A 22,053-nucleotide genomic window follows, 5' to 3' on the forward strand; every position below is an offset into this window, starting at 1 on the left:
ATGTAAACAACTAGTGTAAAAAAATAAAAAAATGACACATGCCTTTAAAAGCCTCATTTTGTTTTCTGGCATGAGCCCTAGAAGCAGCTAGAGAGGCTAGGAACCTTTTGTTTTAAAGTTCTTTTACTGCTTGGTAAAGATTTGTAAACACTTTAACCTCTTGGCGCCGAAAGTAGGCATATATGCGGTCTCTTGGAGGGTGGGTCTTAATGCAGAGCGGCCGGATATATGCGGCCCTGTGTAAACAACTTACCGTGCTGAGTTCGCTCCCTGCATGGTAGCCGGCAGGGATTGGTAAGCTCCCAACACATACTTGCAGGCAGGAGCTTTTCAATCATGTGACCCCAGTGATAGCCAATCACAGCCGTCACATGACCCGAATGGCCGCCTCCACCTCATGGTCGGGGCCAGAGGTTAATATTCTCAGCATTGATGTAGTATAGGGCACATCCAACGTATTCCTAAAAGAGGATCAGCACAGGGGACTTTACAATTAGTGCCCATTATAACATTGCTCCTTACATCCTAGGGATATTTCAAGTAAAACAAATATGACCCTTTCTCAAGCCAAAGCTGTGATTAGCAGTCTTATGGCCTCCCGCACATACTCAGCATCTACTAGAATGCCATTATCGGTCATCCAATCACCAGTAAGGAGTGTCGTGAAACCAACTCATTTAAGTGCTAGGAAGACAGATTTGATGGGGAATAATCCACATACCATCTATGTGACTGAATACTGTAATGCCTTCACTGCATAAACACATCTGCCCCCCTTCAAAACAAGTTACTAACAACCCAGCATTTCTAATATTAATAGTTATTTTATTCAACTTGTTGTTTATTGATACACGCTGTCTGTTATGGTTTATGTGGCGGACACAGGTGAAATTTGCCTTTAGGAGGAGATGAGGGATGAAGGTGTAGTATATAAATCAGTGGAATGCTGTGAGCAGTTAATAACAACTCTGGCTTCAGAAAGGGTGGTTTTAAACTAGAAATGTTGCTAGTATGTAAGCAGTGATGGTACTTTGGACGCTACTCATGTAAGATTGGGTTGGGTAAAATAAATTACTTAGGTCCCTGTGCCCATCTTCTTTGGACTACAAATCAGATTTAAATAAATGTTTGTAAAACCATTCTCAGACACAAATGCCTTACAAACTGTCATACAATTAAAACAAAAAAATAAAATAAAAATAAGTGAACATGATCATATTCTAACATCCATCCAGGTTTTAAAACCTAATTCACAGAACTGCATCAGGCATATATAGTAGCTCAGTTTTTATTTAATATTATAGACTCAGGGGCTCACAATAATCAAATTCTGATACTGCTAATACTGTAGCTATAACAAGGAATCCTAATTCTAGAAAGTGGATTGTAGCTTCTGCCATCAATCAGCATAGGAAAGAGCTTACCTTGTAGTCATGTATTCTGCTCGATGACCTGAAAAAAAATCCAAGAATGCAAGTTTATATATAGCTCAAAGATATACTGGATTTTTAGCGTTTGGATGATATCCAGTTACATAAACAATCAATACTCCCATTTAAATTGACGTACTAACGCTGGCCATACACTGTTAAGACTTTTGTTATTTAGCCAATGGGCTGAATGAAAAAAACTAAATCATTCCTCCATCCACACAAACTAGCTGGTTCGTCTCTTTGCTTTATGGCTCCTGACAAAGGGCCAATGGAAGGGACCACTACACACTGCGGGGAACTAGAAATACAATAAAATCACAGTGTGTTGGATGTTGAAGATTCTTTGGCTGGCCTAGTTCTCAAAGAGAAAGGCTCTGTTCACATCTAGGACTTCCCAGACCGTGGGTGGAATCGCCATGATTCTACCAGCAATCCCGAATTGACGCAAATCGCGGGACACGCTTGCGATCCCGTTACTTCCAATGGCACCCCGACTGCGGCTCGATTTTGCCCCGATTGCTGCCCGACGCATGGCAGAACACCCGTCACCCAAGAGAGGTTCCAGAACTTCTTTTGAGCGACAGGTGTCCCGTAATACTGTTTGCACGATTTAATGCGATTTGTTTGGGCGACGGGGTGCCATTAAAAGGGGGATTGCAAGCCTGTCCCGCGATTTACGTCATTTTGGGATCGTGGGCAGAATCATGGCGATTCAGCACACAATCCTGTGAATAGAGCCTAAAGATCTGCATCGGGACAGGTAGTGATTAATTATTTTCTTTGCAGTGAGGACTTTTTATTTATGCTTTAACGGACAGATTTGCTTTAAATATTAAATTGGTTGAAACTCCCTCATATACACAGCGAAGTGAATGGCATCAGGTGATACACAGATGAAACACATCCCCCTACATAAGTGTTACTTGTTTATCTGCAGTCTTCTCCTCCCTACATCCCTTCAAAAGTAAGGAGCAGAGAGGGGCTGGAGAGCTGCAGTTACAGTGTGTGATAGCGGATTGGAGGAAAGGGACACCCCCCCCCCCCTCCACACACTGCACAATAATGAAGGAAGGATAGAGAACTGTTTTCTGAATAGCAAAGCTATTTTCTGAGCTCTCCTCTCTTCACAAAAAACTTCTCAGATGTGATTTATGCAGATAACAGAGGAACGAATCACCAGAGAGAAACAACACTTAGAGCTTTCGAGATTGACAAGTAAACACTACAAATATATGTGCTTTGTTCAGATTTCATGAACAAACCATTTTAAGCCCTAAGAGCTCCGTCTACTGGCTGGAAATGTAAATATGAATTCTTAACACTGTATATTTCTTGGTAAAAATTGAACTTTTATTCCTGAACTATCTAAATAATGGCAAGAAAAGTAAACAGAAAGACTATACTTTCCTTTTTGGTCACATGATATATTGGTAAAGAACTCACCTTTCCCTTCTCCAAGTGTCCTCTGAAGCAGATCATGTTTAGCCTGTAGCTTTGTGATGAGGTTACTCCCTTCCAGAAGCTCTCTGAATTTCTGCATAGAAAAACATTGTATGAGATTAATAAATGAACCTGAAGTTTCATGTGTTTTTTTATTTGCAGCACACTTTCAAGTGTCAAAGTTCTTACCATGAAGTAAAACTGTTCAGTCTCTTGCTGGTTGGCTCTCCTTTTGGCAATGCTGGGCTTACTTAAGTATGTCTCAGACACTGTGGACTTTACAGACTCTGTAGAGCGGCTGTGCTGAAAGCATTCTGACACATCATAGTCCTCTATTGTCACCATGTCTTGTATGGTCTGAAGAGTGGCTTCTGTGGTTTTCTTTATCTACAAAATAGTTCCTGCTGTAAATTATCTGAAAGTATTATTAGAATACTGTTACACTAAAAACGTTAATATGGAATGAACCAGACACGGCTTTTACACCAGAATGCGTGCACTGATGTGTGTTGGTGTGGCACTCTTGAGCATCCCACTAACTTGAATGCCCAATGCAGGTCAACACACTGCAGTGCAATAAGGTGAACAATCCCAACTAAAACCAATGTTTTATTAACAATGCCCATGCATGGAGTGCAGACAGTCCCTTAATAAAAATTGAATGTAGTGTGCTAATGACAATCCAGTGTACTATATAGGTAAGGCTGGAGACAGTGTTTTATAAACGTAACATAAAAAAACGTAGGTGCAGCGCTTGAAACTAAAAAAATCTGATTATCGGGCACGCAGCGGGGAGCAAGAGGCACCAGGGTAATCACGGGGACCCCCGGATGGTGAACGTTCTGTGGTAAAGTGCAATCCGGCCGGGGAAAAGGATGAAATTGCAGGATCAAGTGCGGGAGCTCCGTGAGTCAAGTCCCCTCACATGCCCGGTTCGGCCACGCCCCCAAAAAAAAATCTGATTATCAGTCCAATTTGCATAATCGTAATCAGTCCATATGAGAACGCTGAATAGTGGTGACTAATAAGACAAAAAGGGAAGAATTATCCAGAAAGAAGCCATCAGCATCACCCCTCAATGTGGACCCCCACTAAGGAAGGTCAAATAAGCCTGTTTTAGTGATCCTGGGATGGTGTCACTGGATTGTGTCCCCGGCTTCTCCTTAAAAGGATATTCCTCCACTGCCCACAGTATCCTTGTCAATCGTTCTATAATCCTAAGGGGTTCCAACTATTTTTTTTTTTTTTCTTAAGGTGGATGCAGATCTCAGATTTACGAACTGATGAATTGAGTTCACCCAGTATATGAATTTTGTATTGATAGGTCATAAAATCCTTAATACAGTTGACTGCACCTGGCCTAATGGTGCAAAGCTCCCCACAGACGTTGCTGTAAGTGTGTCTGGATTTCCAATGACATTTAGAGGTAAAAAATGTACAGGTAAGTCTTAACATATATGTCTTTTGCAGGTCCTGAGTAGTAGTGGCTTGCTTTGTATATAATGGGGTTGATTTACTAAAATTGGAGAGTGCAAAATCTGGTGCAAACCGCTACTTCTCAGGACCTGCAAAAGCCACAGATGTTAAGCCTAACCTGTATACTTTCCACCACTGAATGTCTTTGGAACGCCAGACGCACCTCCAGCAAAGTCACTTATTACAGCAACATCTGGTGGGAGCTTTGGGTGCAGTCCATCATATTAAGGATTTTATGACCTATCCATACAAAATTCATATACTGGATGAACTTGGTCCATCAGTATCATAAATCTGAGAACGGCATCCACCTTAAGAAATATAAAAAAAATGAGTATTATAAGATTTATAAAACGATTGACAAAGATACCGTGGGCAGTGGAGGAATATCCTATTAAGGAGAAGTCGGGGACACAATCCAGTGACACCATCCCACGACCACTATCAACAGGCTTGGTTGATCTTCCTTAGTAGGGGTCCACATTGAGTGGTATGAGGCAGTGTGAACGGGAGACGGTGAAGGCTTCTTTCTGGATACTCGTTCCCTTTTTGTCTTATTAATCACCACTATTCAGCGTTTTCATGACGACGGACTATGATCATGCAATTTTGACTGATATTCGGATTTTTACGTTTCAAGAGCTGCAACTATTGTATTTTAATGGTCTTTTATGTTGTTATTCCAGCATACATGTGCTAGCAGCTACTGTATCTTGTAATTTATTTTCAACCATGTGCAGCCTATTCTGTCTTACAAACTTAACATCGCCCGTCTCTGCCAACCACCCTTTTTCATAACATTGGACTTTACTTTTCTGTAATAACCGAATGCTTTTGTAAGGTTTTATTATATAAATTTGACCTTGTTTACCAGACATCAATAAATAATTCCATTTTTAAAACCTCCTGGTTATTCCACGTTTCTGTACCTAGCCAATAGTACTGACACAAACCTAGTTTCACAATGAAAACCGTTTTAACTGAGGTATGCTTTATCAATGTGAGCATAATCACAATGTTTTGTGCAATTTAACCAATGTAAGCTATTTTAAGTAAAAGGAAGCACAGATGGCTGGCGTTCTGTGCTTATGTCTATTGAAATCAGCATCACACTGCTTCATTGTCGCAGCAATTCACTAATGACATTGCATGTCAGAGGAAACGTGCTGTCAAGCATGTATCATACAACTATATACTCAATAAGATTCAGGACTGGCCAGTAACAGAAATTTAATGAGATAAGACAACAATTTTAAAGTGAATAGGTCAGGGCAGAATTAAGGGAGCTGCTAAAGGTAACCTGTTCTTAAGGTGAAAGCTTCACTACTTAGCGCATCAATGACCTGAAACAAACGTGTCAAAGTACCTAAAAAGAATATGCACCTCCCATATTTCTGCTTTTACAGGGCATACATGTTTAGATCTTTCACCAGTAAAAGTATTAAAAAACTGATACAATTTAGAACATGTACAGCCAGAATAACTTACTAAAAATATTTCCAGCATGATACAATTACCAATATGGTTATATAGATCCTTAGCCACTTGCTACCCGCCGTCAAATGACGGCGGAGCTATTATTCTGGGACCCATGTGATCCGCTGTGTCCATTCACAGCCGGTCACATGTAAATGAGGAAGTGCCGTTATTCGGCTCTCCTCGCCTCACACTGTCAGTGTGTGAGGCGAGGAGAGCCGATCAGCGGCTCCTCCTCATAGGGGAGACAAGTACAAGTAATCAGGACACTGATCATCAGTGCCCTGATTACACTAAATAAAGAGCCAATTACTGCCCACCATCAGTGCCCACAATCAGTGCCCATAGTGCTGCCAGTCAGTGTCCATCAATGACCTGAAACAAACGTGTCAAAGTACCTAAAAAGAATATGCACCTCCCATATTTCTGCTTTTACAGGGCATACATGTTTAGATCTTTCACCAGTAAAAGTATTAAAAAACTGATACAATTTAGAACATGTACAGCCAGAATAACTTACTAAAAATATTTCCAGCATGATACAATTACCAATATGGTTATATAGATCCTTAGCCACTTGCTACCCGCCGTCAAATGACGGCGGAGCTATTATTCTGGGACGCGGTCATATGACGGCGCACCAGAACAGCCTCTCTCGCTCGCCCCCCGGACGCGCGGAGTGGGGATCGTGGCCGTGCCGTGTTGCTAGGACACGGCGTGACCCCGATCTCGGTAAAGAGTCAATGACATGACTCTTTACCCATGTGATCCGCTGTGTCCATTCACAGCCGGTCACATGTAAATGAGGAAGTGCCGTTATTCGGCTCTCCTCGCCTCACACTGTCAGTGTGTGAGGCGAGGAGAGCCGATCAGCGGCTCCTCCTCATAGGGGAGACAAGTACAAGTAATCAGGACACTGATCATCAGTGCCCTGATTACACTAAATAAAGAGCCAATTACTGCCCACCATCAGTGCCCACAATCAGTGCCCATAGTGCTGCCAGTCAGTGTCCATCAGTGCCTGCTCATCTTGGCACTGATGGGCTCTGACTGGCAGCACTATGGCACTGATTGTGGGCACTGATGGTGCTCCCCATCAGTGTCCATCAGTGCCACCCGTCAGTGCCCATCAGTGCTACTCGTCAGTGCCACCTATCAGTGTCGCCGCATATTAGTACCTCATCAGTGCCTATAAGTGCCACCTCATCAGTGCCCATCAGTACAGCCTCATCAGCGCACATCAGTGAAGGAGAAAAATTATTTTCAAAATTTACTCACAGAAAATAAGAAAAACTTTTTTTTGTTTCAAAATTCTGTCTTTTTCTTTTTTTTTGGTAAGAAATAAAAAAAAAAAACCCCAGCGGTGATTAAATACCACCAAAAGAAAGCTAGATTTGTGTGAAAAGAAAGATAAAAATTTCATATGGGTACAGTGTAGCCTGACCACGCAATTGTCATTCAAAGTGTGAGAGCGCTGAAAGCTGAAAATTGGCCTGGGCAGGAAGGGGGTGAAAGTACACTGTAGGCAAGTGGTTAATCATTGTGAACTTTACTGCTTTGTGGTTTTCTTTATTTTCCCAATTTACTCCTTTTGCATTAAAAGGGATTTTGTTTTTTTTCTTCTAAATTGGCTTTTGTTGCAGAGAACCTGGCTTTAATGGTTCTTGGGGTGATGTTTTCAACAAAGTCTCTACACATACTCTGACCCTTGCCTTAATTCTTAAACTACCCTGATATGTAACCCCCCACCTGATATGTAACCCCCCACCAACCGAACCCCAAAACATAAAGGATAACTGTTTTTTGAAAAAAAAACAAAAAATTTGGTCCCTTAATATATCAAGGGACAGCCAACGACTTTGTCAATATGACCCATTTACCCATCCCCTACGCAGACACCTATAAACATCTATTTGTTCATTCAGCTTGTCTGCAAACAAGGAATGGGTACAAGGAACACATCCACACCACATACCTGTTGGATTCACAGTCTTCACTGCCAGGAGACATACATGATTACCTAAATGCTGCAATGTGCTGATGAATAAACTGAAAGAAGCAGAAACCCCTAATGAATTAAAGCCACAATGCACAGAAGGCATGTCTCCACAGAGGGTAAAAGCAGTGTAAAATGTTCTGGCAGCAAGATAGCATTTAGGGACAACAGGCCTAACTGGTAAATACCTTTTTTTCATTTATGGGGGTAGGGGGTACATTGAATGTGAGTAATAAAATGGGAGGTGTTTCAGATGCACACTTTTTCCACATAGCTATTTTTTCTTTCAAATAATGCACTAAGCCACAAACAAATAGCAGCTCCAAGAACAGATGGTCAGAAACAAGTGAATGCTGCACTTTTGAGAACCTAAAATTGAATAAATGCCCTATCAACCTAAATCAAAAATCAAGGAATCCCAAGACAAAAGGAAAACATCACCCCTGAAACAAAGAAACAAAGGCCTTGCATTTAAAAAGTAGCTAAAACAAAAAAAAAAAAAAAAAAAAGAAGAAAAAAAGCCCTATAAACCTAATATATCAAAGAATAAAAATGAAGACCCCCAAAAAAATACCCACTTAACCCACTGGACCAAGACTTTTTCTGACATTTGCTGTTTACAAGTTAAAATCAGTATTTTTTGCTAGAAATTTACTTAAAACCCCCAAACACTATATATTTTTTTAGCAGAGACCCTAGAGAATAAAATGGAGATCGTTGCTATACTTTGTCACACTGTATTTGCGCAATTTATTTTTGGAAAAAATACACTTTAATTAAAAATAAGAAAAAACAGTAAAGTTAGCCCAATTTTTTTATATAATGTGAAAGATGTTACGCCAAGTAAATTGATACCAAACATGTCATGCTTCAAAATCGGCCACGCTTGTGGAATGGCGAAAAACATTGGCATCTAAAAATCTCCATAGGCGATGCTTTAAGAATTTCTACAGGTTACTAGTTTAAAGTTACACAGGAGGTCCAGTGCTAGAATTATTGCTCTCGCACTAACAATCACAGCGATACCTCACATGCTTGGTTTGAACACAGTTTACATATGTAGGCGCGACTTGAGTATGCGTTCGCTTCTACGTGCGTACTCAGAGGTACGGGGCGCTTTACATTTTTTTTTTATTTAAATTTTTATTTATACACTGTCCCTTTTATTCCTATTACAAGGAAGTAAACTTTCCTTGTAATAGAAATAAGCAGGACAGGTCCTCTTTAATGTGAGATCTGGGGTCAAAAAGACCTCAGATCTCACATCTACACTGAAAAGCAATTTAAAAAAAAAAAAAAAAATAGGCCCCTTAAGAGCGTTGGGCGGAAGCAACGTCTGACATCACTCTGGTCCACCAAGGACAGAGTCGAGTGGGGGCCATCTTGACCTTACTGAATTTCCTGTCCAGTACCACAGAGGATCGGATCGTTTTCCCCGGCTCCGTAAAGCGTGGGGAAATGACTGGGAAGCGCAACAGGGGGGTGGGCACCTCTCCCGTCCCATAAACGTGACCACGCAGCGAATCCGCCGCTGGAGCCAATTTTATGTGAAAGAGGACACCGCCAGCCGTGTAGAAAAATACCTGGGTTATGGCAGCTACCTGCTGCCATAACTCCGGTATTTAACGTCAAAATAGACACGTAAATACATGGTGGGCGGTCCGGAAGTAAAAGCCCACTTTTTGAATAAAAACAGCCTGTTCTTTTTTCTTTCTTTTAACAGTGTGCAACACCATGCAGAAATTTACAATGAACCTCAAATCAACAACAAAATAAAATAGAAGAAAGAAAGAAAAGAAAAGAAAGAAAGAAAAAGAAAGAAAGAGAAAGAAAGAGAAAGAAAGAGAAAGAAAGAAAGAAAGAAAAAGAAAGAAAAAGACAGCAAATGGGTTGATTTCCCAAACTGCTAGCAATCAGAATTACAGTACAGTGTCCTAGTAGACCCAAATCTCTTCATATACAGATTGACAGCTTTCCCCACAGCAGCTCCCAATACAATGACGCTATGACTGCCTCGTACCCCTTTCCTCCCCTTTTATATGGAGGGTGTTGGCGCATAACAAGGACCCCATTATTGGCTTTTCTACAGCACCTGACCAAAGATGAAAGGTTCTCACAGTGCATTATCATTACAGTTATTCTTCGGGAGAGGCCAAACTGCCACATTAATTCTCTGGGACTGCAAACTGCTTGGGTTCTCCTGAAACCAATGTCCAACCTGAGCCCCATGCTTCTCCCTACACTGGGAATATTCCTTTTTATTGGCTATATTCTGAGTGGATAAAGCAGAGATAAACTAACGCATGATGCACTTTATGAGACCAGCCTTTGGGCAATATTTAGAAAATTTACATGGCAGGTTGTAAGAATCGTCTTACAAGTCTGAGAAGTGGTAAAGGAACAGTGCAACCCCTCTAAATGGCCACTTTCAGCCTTTATGGGTGTGTGCATGAATTACAGCGATGTCATTCCATTCATACGGACACACATTACCTCCTCATTTTCAATTTTCAGTGTTGCCAGTCGAGACTGAAGTTGCTGGTACCGGAGAAACAGTTCTCCCTGTAATGGCTGCTGAGCACTGACCTGGCAAACCTTTGGTAAAACAGAAAATACATAAATACACATTTCCGTTTGATCCCACTTCTTGTGAATTTACTAAAGCTAGATAATAAAAGAAACTGTGCAGATGACTGACTGATTGTTTATTTTACCCATTTGTATAATATCTTCACCACATTCTGAATCACCAGATGGAGGATTTTAAGCTTGGGAGTTTGTTTCTTGCTTTTCTTGGCAGTTTTAACACAGCTGTACACAGATATTTCACAATTCAAAATGACGGTTTAATGCTTCTCAAACATATTTTGGTCACTGTAATTTTACATGCAAGACCAAAATACTTACAACATGTTTTCTTTAAAATGGTAACCAACACAGATGCTTATATTTCTACATTTTACCAGAATAAACCAATTTGTTTTAGAGAAATGCTGAAACGAATGTTTGAAACTTGAACAAAATGTATGGCTTTGAATGTTTATTTAAAATCGGTAGGATTTGGACATTTTAAAGCTAAAGTTAGCGCAAACACACCAAAAGTGCAAGTTCTATGTAATGATGAAAAATGTGGTTCACCTTCAACTGTTGAATTTATTAAAAAAAACAAAAAACAAAACAAAGTATACTGAGCCCTCATCAGATAATGTCAGTGGGTGAACCAGATCATGCGTTGAGCTTCTAACCCAAATTGCAATCATATGCATGGTGATACAGCACAGAAAATAGCACCAACTTATGCGACAGGATCAAACGTCTTTACTGTATATTACAGAGAAGAAAAAAAAATTATGCTGCTTTTCTGGCAAGATCAACAGTTATTTTCTATACCTGTTTAAAATGTCCTTAGCCCCAAGGCTGGGTTCACACTTATGCAAATTGGATGCAGGTTTTTAACGGTTAAAACTGCCAAGAAAAGCAAGAAACAAGCTCCCAAGCTTAAAATCCTCCATCTAGTGATTAGGAATGTGGTGAAGATATTATACAAATGGGTGAAAAACTATCACAGTTTACCCACATCCAATTCACATGACAGAGACTGTGCTCTCAGTGGAGCCGGTTCACACATATCCGGGGCAGCCACGGAGCCACAGGACTACAGAAGGGTCCTATGCGTCTTTGGCTCAGTTTCAGGTCCAAATTCAGGCAAAAATTCAGACCAGATTTGCCTCTGAAATGGTGAACAGGGCACATGCCGCCCCCTCTGCTGCGAGCCGCTCCACAAATAGTGTGAACCCAGCCTAAACCTGAAAACAAATGCAACCACCACATCGAAGGATTGCTAATCTGCAATATAATAAACCTTGATTTGGGTTTAGATACGAGGAGTCTGAGCAGTTTAAGGACAATAATGCTGTTTGTGATTCCACTCAAATGCCACCCACAAAAGAGCACCCATTTATGATCATATGTTTAGTTAGCTGCAAAGGCTGTTGGATCAAAAAGTCTGAAGTTAAAATAGAAGTTCAGCTAAAACCTATCTAAAGCTAAACCTCCTCGCAGCCACATACTAAACCTAATCTTTTTAGTCCTGTAATAAAGAGATCAATAGACCTACCTATTCTGCAGCCCCTCAGGCCCAGTCCCAGGCTGAGCTGTCAGTGGTGGCTTCAGTGTGTGGGAGTGTGCAGGGGAGGCAGCAGACAATGCAAGCCCCATAGTAACTAAGGGACATTCACTTCATAGGAATTTCACTGTCATTGTTGGCTTTCTTTCTCTGCACAGCTGAGACTGGACCGGATCCGCTTCAGAATAGGCAAGTATAGCGATTTGTTTTTCTTTACAGGATTAGATAGATTAGGTTCAGTTTGTGTCTTTGCTAGGTGTTAAGACCTTCATTCAGAATTATTCACCACATTATGTATATAAAAACATAGGTTTTTATTATAAATCCAGTAAAATTATTACTATGGGGTAATCATCCCCTACAAAGACATACAAAAAATTGAGCACATCCTATTAACTAGTGCAACCCGTGAGAGAAGAGGTCCTCCCCTATATAACACATACAGTAAACATCTCATATGCAGGCATTCCTTCCCTCCCTGCTTTATGATATATGTGATGTTTACTGTATGTGTTATATAGTGTATGTAATGTGTAAAGATCATCGCAGATCAGGAAGAGCAATTTAAATAACCTACAGATTTTATTTGTTTTAGCTGGAGATCACAGTTTTTCCCCCCTAATGAGTATCATTTGTTCTAAAACAATAAAGTAGTATACAATAAACTAATGGATACAGGTAAACAAATCTGAAAAAGTAGTGCTGGAGGTCATACCATCACCTTTTCCAGAGGATACAAAAAGCAGGTGGGTATTCTAACTACTGTCAGAATATGCACAGTCAGTTTAGAGTGGTCTACCCCTTTTAAATATAAGAATTTTACATTTATATACTTAAATAGATTTCGTATCTGTCGAAGACTAAAACGGTCAGATCAGTATATCAAAATAAGATTTTTGATGCAGTTAATGTTGGTTTGCCATAAACCAGGTATGAAATACACCAAGCATCTTTACAGAAATAAGTAATCTGCATGCTATTTACAATGTACATTATGTTTGAATTTCAACAATTCTAACCTCATCGCCAAGGTGAGCCTGAAACTCAAATTTCATTGGTGGACAGAAAGCTGTGGGATACATTTCCATAAACCTTTGCTTATCATTTCTGGGTTCCAGGTTATCGACTGCATTCTCTATTATGTCTAAACCCTCATGTCGCGAAGTCTCAAGGTTATATTCAGCAGAGAGATAGGTTCTCAGAGCTCTGTTTAAACTTGCATGGTATCCCAGGTCACAGCACTGTAAACAAATTTAATAAACACATTAATTAGTAAGTGAACAATCCTACATCATTAATAAGTTAAGAAGATAAAAATACTAAAAATATTGACAAATCAATTAATAAAATGTACTACTTTTTTTTTTAACTGAAGATGTGCACATGAAAAATAATCTGCATGGTTTCGGATGCTGAAGCATACTGAACACTACCTGTGCCCTACTATGTCTAGGATAAGAAGCTTCTCTCTTTATTGAAAGGACAAGGTACTTTAAAGCCCAATTGAAGTCTCAGCCTCAATGTTAATAAAACAAAAAAACATAAATTTGAGATCTCGGACTCTTCCTTTTTATTTTTTTTAATGAATTATCCCTAGCTGAGAAGTGTCTTTCCTGCAGTATTCTACATAGAAAGACTGCTGCACTGTGTGAGCCCAGCAGCCTTTATCTGCATTGGTGCAAACTGCTCTATAACTAACTATACAATGTATGCAGAGAGAATATTGCACTTGGTCTGTGGTCCTTCTTTGCAGACTACTAATACAAAAACATTTTAATTAACTCATAAAAGGTGCTAATTGTTATAGTTAAATATCTGGCTGTGGAGTCGGAGTCGAGGAGTCGGAGGAAATTTTGGGTACCTGGAGTCGGAGTCGGCAAACAATGCACCGACTCCTACTAAATTTAGATTGGAATTAAAAAAAAAGGAAGTTTAGATGTCCCAATTCACAAAAAGCTATAACTAATGACTTAGTATAAGGAAACTTATAATTGAGGAGGCCAAATGTAAAAGGAAGAACTACAGAAAGTTCTGAAGGACTTTTTGTCTTCCTTACAATGGATGCATGCACACGTCACAGAGTCAATTATTTTGCTATTAATGTTAGATTTGTGGATGAAAATAATGAAAATAACAAAACAATAACACGGACCCTCGGATTAAAGGACACTCAGGCACATCACACCAGTGATTACCTTCAGAAGTTAGTGGAGGGTGTTCTAGAAGATTTTGAAATTACAAAGGAACAGATTTTATGTGTTGTGACAGATAACGCTTCTAACATGTTGAGCACAATTGAGAAGATGAACGCAGATGAAGAAGGTAACAAACAGATATTAGAGTTAGAGGAAGACAGCTCTGCAAGTATTGGAGAAAGTTTAGAAACTGAAGAGAATGCTGACATTTTTTTTTAGACAACTTTGTTGAAGCAGCATTGAAGCTTGCTACTATTCATCATATGCGATGTGCTGTTCATACACTGCAACTTGCCATAAGAGATGGATTAAAAGATCGCCATGCAGCTACACTAATTGGCAAATTACGGCAAGTAACTGTTGCAGCCAGGGCCCCAAAACAGATGCAATTTTGAAAAGACGTGCAGGAAAAGGAGCCATTTTGGATCAAACAACTCGCTGGGGAAGCACTTATTTAATGGTGAAGCGTTTGCTTGAACTTAAAGACTTCATAGAAGAAATGGACAATGAAAATCTTGCATTAACTGAAAGCCAGTGGACACAAACAAAAGAGCTGGAGAACCTTCTTTCTCACTCCTTCACTGTCACCAAGAGGTTGCAATGTGACGATCTAACCCCGGGTAAATTCCTCTTGGAATGGAAGAGCCTGTTATATCGCCTGAACAAAATAATAGCTAAAGGCATTGCATCTTCAATGATGAAAAAAGAGAGTCTTTGGCTGGAAAATGAAATCTTGTTAGCGGCTATTTATGTCGACCAAATGAGCCGACTTTTGTTGAACAGTGAACAGACTGCTACTGGGAAAAAGGCCCTCTATGATGTAGCAGTTCGCATGAAGGGATTACGACCTGAAATACCTCCACAGGATGAAGTTCTTTTAAGCAATAGTGGTAACTCAGGATCATCTTCTTCAAACGAAGAATTCGACTTTGATTCCTTCTTAGACAAAATGGAAGTTGCTAAAGGAAAGCGAAGTCGCATAAGCGTTACAGAACCAGTAAATGTCCAAATAAAAAAATTCCAACAGGAGTTTTATAAAGCACTAAAAGAAGCTGAAAAGTATGATCGCTCATCAAAACTTACTGTTGAAGAAGCCATCCTTGTTTATCCAGAGATCGTTAGTGATGTGGCCAGAATAGTTACTGCAATGCCACCCACCCAAGTCAGTGTTGAAAGATTAATACATATTAATACAGAGGATTCGGGGTCGTGGTCGGAAGTACAAAAAACTGAGGAGTCGTTCCGACTCCACAGCCCTGTTAAATATCACATTTGTTTTTAAAAACCCTAGAAGCTCAAACACCCTAAAGCTGGATACACGCTACAACTTTCTTTAGATTTTTTCCTTTAGACTTACCAAAACCATATAACATGAGGTTAGACCTAAACACTTTTCATTGTATGCAATTAAGCAGGCCTTTGCACTACACAGTTGAAGGTAAATCTAAAGGAAAAAAAGTTGTATAGTGTGTATCCAGCTTAAGAGAAGGATAAAAAAGGTATGCAGTTGAAAGTGAAATGTTGCATACTTAATAAAGCCGGTTGACGTAAGAAGAGACAATTATGCTTTGGACCCCTGCTTCTTATAATCCATTTAGGCAAATAAAGCAACAAACTCTTAGATCCTGTGCAGATTACATGCTCTCTCAAATCCACCAAGACACTGCTTAAAAGTAATATAAAACAAAACACATACTCCAATTGATTTATTGTTTTTTTTTTTTAACTGGGCAAACATCCCAAGGAAGCTTTTAAAAACCTTACATTAAATATGTCTATCTCCAAACTTCTTTTGGTTCCCTTATAGCTAGGAGCTATGGTCTAGACAGCAGATCAAACCTAAAAGATATTGGTCTACAATTCTACTTATCTCCTACATCATTCTTACAGCTACAAAGTGTCAGGTTCATTTCATCTGCCACCTAAATGATATAAAGACACCCGAAGCTTTCTAGCGAGTTAGCAAACCTTTCAGTTTCATTGCAGATCATCTTTTTACATTAACAGTTAAAATTCTTTTGGGAAACACCTTGTCCTTTAAACTATTACAAATAAAACATGAACTACGCCAACTACATCGTGGAGCTACAGTGTCAAAACAATTTATTGGGGGGAGAAAAAAAAAAATCATACACTGGAGGACAGTGTAGAACAGATTTGGCACGTTATTTCAATTTTCATTTCATACACAGAGTAGTGTTATTTCTCATTTTCAGGAATGCCAGCTGTTAGAAACATTTCATTTAAAGCAGCCAAGTTGGATGATGAACTGTGAACACATTGAAAAGTGTATGTTTCCAAAAATAAATCTACTTTGTCTAGGGAGAAGAGTTTTTTTTTTTTTCAGAAGTAATGCAAGCTGTAAACCAGGCATGACTGCATCATGCAGTGAAGCTAAAATTCAAACCATCTCAGTACTCAGTGTTATTTTAGATATTCCAAATTATCTTCTCAAACTGTAGCTCAATACACCAATGAGCATTGCTGATATAGATTCGACAAACATGCAAAATACTGCTTTACCTAAAATGAGATAAACTATTCTTGGGCCATTGCTCTACAACACAAGGATATTTTGTGGAGTTCAGGCTCCTTGGGATTACCTTAGAAGTATGGGATTCCAGGAACAGAATCTACAATCCCAAAAAAGGGTGACAAACCTGAGAATGTAGAAACTTTACATATAGCCAACAAAATGCAGTCAAGCTACAGAACAATCCCCTGAAGAAGCCACGTGAGCGGAAGTGGCGTAACGCGTAGGGACGCTAAACCGGAAGTGACACAGACACGCGGAAGTGAGGACCGCAATCTTCCCTGTTATCTTTTTGAATGCGCATTTTCTGAACGGCAAATGTGAGTCTTTTAAATTTATGTTGAAATAAATTCCATTTTATACAGCAATATTGCCCTACTTTGAGCCTTTCTAATTTCGAGATCCGCTGGCCACTTGGAGAGGATAGGAAGCCGATCCGTCCTAGGCAGTGTATGCACCGTTTGGATATCAGAGTAGGAGTGGAGAGGAGTTCCGGGGATTTCTGATAAGGCGCATGGTCTGAGAGATTGAGGTGAGCGACTAGCACACCCAGAGGGGTTCATTTGAGAGAAGAAGCACCCCACTATTTGTTCACGGTGTGAGGTGGAGGGTCATCACCTTTGGTAAATTCCCAGTATCTGGAGACACCAGTGGACTATATTCTTATGATTTTTTGGTTTACATTTGAATTTCATTTGTGTACCTCTTTGGTCACCTGGGACATTTTTTTATATTGAACTGAGCGATCTTATGCACAATTTGTTTTATGCACTGAGCACTTTACCTGTCACTTGATGAATTCATAGTTTTTTAAGATTAGAGTGGTATTTTATATTTTAATATTTATTTAAATTATGGACTACACCAATCTACTTTACACCTGATGTTTTTATATATAAATTATAACGTTTATTCTTATTGTCTTTTTATGGATTGTTTACACTATTACACTTTTATTGGCATATGAACCAACATCACCCTTATACTTTCCCCACTTTTAGAGGGATCTTATTTTTACACTTATTCACAATTTTTGTATTCCACATCTACGTTTTTTTTGGATTTATTGTAAGATCAGCCATAACACCTCCCAGAAGCGCAGTATCCCCCACCCCGTATCTTCAAGCTACAGAACAATTCTGCTGATAAGAGTGAAGATGTACTTAATATACTAAGCAAGTTTGTTGAATGAGGAGTACATAGGAGGAAAGCATTTACCAACTGTAGGGCCAAATGTCAGTTAATGAAATTGTATAACCCCTTCTATTCCTTGCTTAAAGTAGAACTGTAATCAGAAAATTAAAGTGGATGTAAACTCCATTCATGAAATCTGACCTGGGTACATCTCTCTGTAGTGTTTACTTTTCTCTCTCCAAAGCCCTAAGTCCAGTGTCTTTCTGCTGCTCTGTTCCTGTTATCAGCATGATAACTTCTGATAGCTCTCCAACACAGGAGATGAATGCAGCTGAAAATTTGTGTCAAGGAGGTAACCTAGAGACAGATAAGTAGAGAGCTTGTCTATTCACAGCACAGCAAGTTTCTTCCTTCCTCTGCCTATGTGGAAAGGGGGGGGGGGTGCGCCTTTCCTCTAATCAGCTCACACGCAGTGTATACCAAGACTCCCTTCCCACTGCTGAAACAGGAAGAAAGATTTGTAACACAATGTGCACTTTCTAAACAATGAAAAAAAGCTGAAAACAGCAGATATACCAGTTAAACTTACGTAGGGAGATTTGTTTAATCTCTATGTATCATCTGAGGCTGGTCACTTCACTAGGTATATGCAAGGGTTTAAATCCACTTTAAGTCCTGCTAGATCACTTCAGGCTGACCCCTTTTGCAGGTATAGCTATGTAAAACTTTAAAAATAAGTGTCTATACTGTTTAAAATCCAGTAATACACGGTCTCACTCTGTTCTGCACATGTTCAGCTGCTCTCCATTTTTAGGCACTGCAGAATTTGTGGAGGTCGATCTGCTGATAACCTTAAAGTGGAATACAACCCTTCTATCCTTTACAGTGAAGGAAGCTGCTTCTATTTGATCTGCAACTGCCATGGTGCTGCACAGGTGATCAGTTATGACATCAGCCATTTGATGGTTTGACAGTTTGGTTGAAGACACAAGCAAATGTGACAACAATCCTGGCTTTCCAGGAATGTAACTTTTTTGAAACCGTAAATTTTTTAAAACCATTAAATTTTTTGAAATCCGTCTTATGATTTACTGCTAGGGCTCTGGGCTTCAGCAAAATGGCAGCATCCAGCAAGAAGAAACAGGAGCAATGCTGGAGCCAATTTACAGAACACACTCCTTTTGTTAGCATGAATAATAATGTGGAATGCATGTTACTTGCTAAAGATCATTATTTTCTATCAAGTTATGAGTACATTTCCACTTTAATTCTTTCAACTGCCAATAATAGGCACAAGATTATAGGGTACACACTGACATTAGGTGAATGATTATGCCTAAAATGACATGCATGATTTTAAGCCCTCTTCCGCTGACGATGTCCATGGAGTGACAAAACGCGCTGGGCGGGACCTAGTTCATGACATCATCAAGCCCGCTGGAAGACAAGCGGCAGTGCTGAGCTTGCTTAAAAGACAGTCTCTTTGCTTCTAATGTGAGTGTATTTCTTTTACATACCACACTATGGATCCTGCTTCTTTGTTCCTCTTGTGTTTTATATGTTTTAGAGTGAAGCTGGTGTACTGTTGAAGAATCAATTTATATCAAGACTATGTGACAGTCGTCCGCTCTCTTATAATCTGGAGATCCTCCTCCAGTAAGGAGGCTTTATCACTGGGGGGAAACTTTACAGTGGATACCGGTGTATTGGTTTTTTCTCAAGCACTTCACCCTAACAGGATTTAGTGTATATCTGTCACAGATTTAAAAAGAACTTGCACCAATGTTGTGTGGATGTGGGCGGTTGCACTTTTTAGCTCTATTGATTATATGGTTTGACATTTTTTGTTTTCTTCTTACGAATATGCATTAAATACTAAAGTAAGGTTGTCAAAATTTGCCAAAACTTAAAGGAATGGTGCACCTATTTTTATTTATTTTTTTAAATTATTTTTTATTTATTTGGTCCTATATTCAGATGATTAGTGTGCATTTTTTTCTGTTTTGGCACTTAGTGCAGAATTTCTTTTTGGTTTTAAAAAAAATGTAATTCATGGAAACTTGTCCAAAGCAAGCATCACACATTTATATACTCGATGAACAATCAAATATGCCACAAACAGGTTGACAAAGAAGATGGTTATTTCCCATTTTTTGTTATAAAGGCTTTGGAGTATTTGAGAATGGCATTATCCCCTTCGAATATCGTAAAGCTTATAGACATTCCTTTGTCAATAAATTCTGATTAATCCACACATGATGCAATAACAAGATTTTATACTTCTCGTAAAAGCCTTTTCTTGGAGTCTACCGATGGACACAGGAGTTCTAAACCTTAGGGTTATACTGCTGCCTGCAGGAGGACTGGACATTGCCACACAAAAAAACGTTAAGCCTAGCATAGGGTATAACCCCTTCTACTGCCAGCAAACCTTAGTTTTGTAGCAAAGCAGTACCAACAGCATGATCATAAACACAGAGGGATGGGATACAGTGGTGAAAATAACTATTTGATCCCCACCAGATTTGCAAGTTTGCCCAATTGCAAAGAAATGAAGGGTATAGAATTGTTTTTATAGATGTATTTTAAATGATAGGGACAGAATATCAACCAAAAATCCAGAAGAAACACAGGATACAAATGTTATAAATTGAGTTGCAGTTAGTATTTGATTCCCTATCAACCAGCAATAATTCTGGCTCCTACTGACTGGCCACAGTATGTGCTCATGTGTTACAAAGATTAGTCCTGTAAATTTAGGAAGGTGTTTTTAATTACAACTCATTATGTATATAAAAAGATCAGCCAATGACAGCTTATCAAGGGAGTAAACTGAAGCCGGTTATCAACTTTTTTTTTTCCGTCGCTGTCAGTGTGAAGAAAAAAGCCTTTAACCGGCTTCTGTTAGAGGGACATCAGTCCCCTTAGTGCCAACCAGTGCTGCTAATCAGTGACCACCAGTGCCATCTATCAGAGCCCATCAGTACTGCTAATCATTGCTCCCCAGTGCCACCTATTAGTGCTGCCCATCAGTGCCGCCTATAAGTGCCGCCCATCAGTTCCCATCAATACCAGCTATTAGTGCCCCCTCATCAGTGCCCCCTGATCAGTGCCTATTAGTGCCCATCAGTGCCACCCATCGGTGAAGGAGAAAAATTATTTTTTATATTCGGAAATATATGAAAAACTTTGTTTTTTTTTAAATAAATTTCAGGCTTTTTGTTTGTTTAGCAAAAAATAAAAAACCCAGGGGTGACTAAATACCACCAAAAGAAAGCTCTATTTGTGCAAAAAAAATGATAAAAATTATATATGGGTAAAGTGTTGCATGACCGCACAATTGTCATTCAAACAAAGCGCTTAAAGCTGAAAATTGGCCTGGGCAGGAAGAGGTTACAAGTGCCCAGTAAGCAAGTGGTTAAAGTCCTGTAAACTGTGAGATGCAGCCTCCATGGATTGCAGTGGGTTACCCAGCACATCCCACAGATGCTTCATGGAGTGCGATCTGGAGAATTTGGAAGCCAAAGTCATCACCTCAAACTCATGATTCTCAAACCATTTTTGCCTTGTGTCAGAGCGTATTATCCTGCTGAAAGAGGCCACTCCCACAAGGAATACCATTTCCATTAGGGGACTACTTGGTCAGTAACAACATTTAGGTAGGTGGTACGTGTCAAGTAACATCCACATGAATGGCAGGACCTAAGGTTTTCCAGAAAACATTGTCCAAAGCATCACACTGCTTCTGTTGGCTTGCCTTCTTCCCATACTGCATCCTGGTGCCATCTCTTACCCAGGTAAGCAACACCCACGCACCCGGCCATGCACATGATGTAAAAGAAAACAATTTATCAGACCAGGCCATCTTCTTCCATTGCTCCATGGTCAAGCTCTGATGCTTATGTGCCCATTGTAGGCACTTTTGGCTATAGACACAGGTCAGCATGAGCACCCTGACTGGTCTGAGGCTATGCAGCCCCATACACAACAACAAACTACGATGTCCATTTATTCTTTCAACACATCAGCTTCATTGACATTGTGTTTACTTATTGCCTCATATATCCTTCTGACTTTCAGATGCCATTGTATTCAATGTTTTTCACTTAGTCAGTAGTCATAAAGTTATGGCTGATCGGTGCATTCATATTGTTGAGGATTGTTAAAATAAACTGCCTTAGTGACAAAGTCCCTAAGGACTACATTCCTCCACAATTTAGAATATTAAATAAATATTAAAGCAA

General features: G+C 39.6%; 1 protein-coding gene across 7 annotated transcripts in view; it reads right to left on the bottom strand.

Annotated features, from left to right (window-relative positions):
* Positions 1-22,053, bottom strand: part of SRGAP1 (SLIT-ROBO Rho GTPase activating protein 1) — a 297,632-nt gene that overhangs the window by 102,671 nt on the left and 172,908 nt on the right. For all 7 annotated transcript variants that reach the window (XM_082254987.1, XM_082254986.1, XM_082254988.1 and 4 more), the window contains exons 7-11: positions 12,967-13,188; positions 10,315-10,416; positions 3,063-3,260; positions 2,877-2,967; positions 1,425-1,452 (exon numbers count right to left, since the gene is read on the bottom strand). In XM_082254987.1, the coding sequence (XP_082111113.1) occupies positions 1,425-1,452; positions 2,877-2,967; positions 3,063-3,260; positions 10,315-10,416; positions 12,967-13,188 (641 nt within the window). The remainder of the gene's footprint in view (positions 1-1,424; positions 1,453-2,876; positions 2,968-3,062; positions 3,261-10,314; positions 10,417-12,966; positions 13,189-22,053) is intronic.

Source organism: Pelophylax lessonae (genome assembly GCF_965119305.1).
Source record: "Pelophylax lessonae genome assembly, chromosome: 4".
Lineage (NCBI taxonomy): Eukaryota > Metazoa > Chordata > Amphibia > Anura > Ranidae > Pelophylax > Pelophylax lessonae.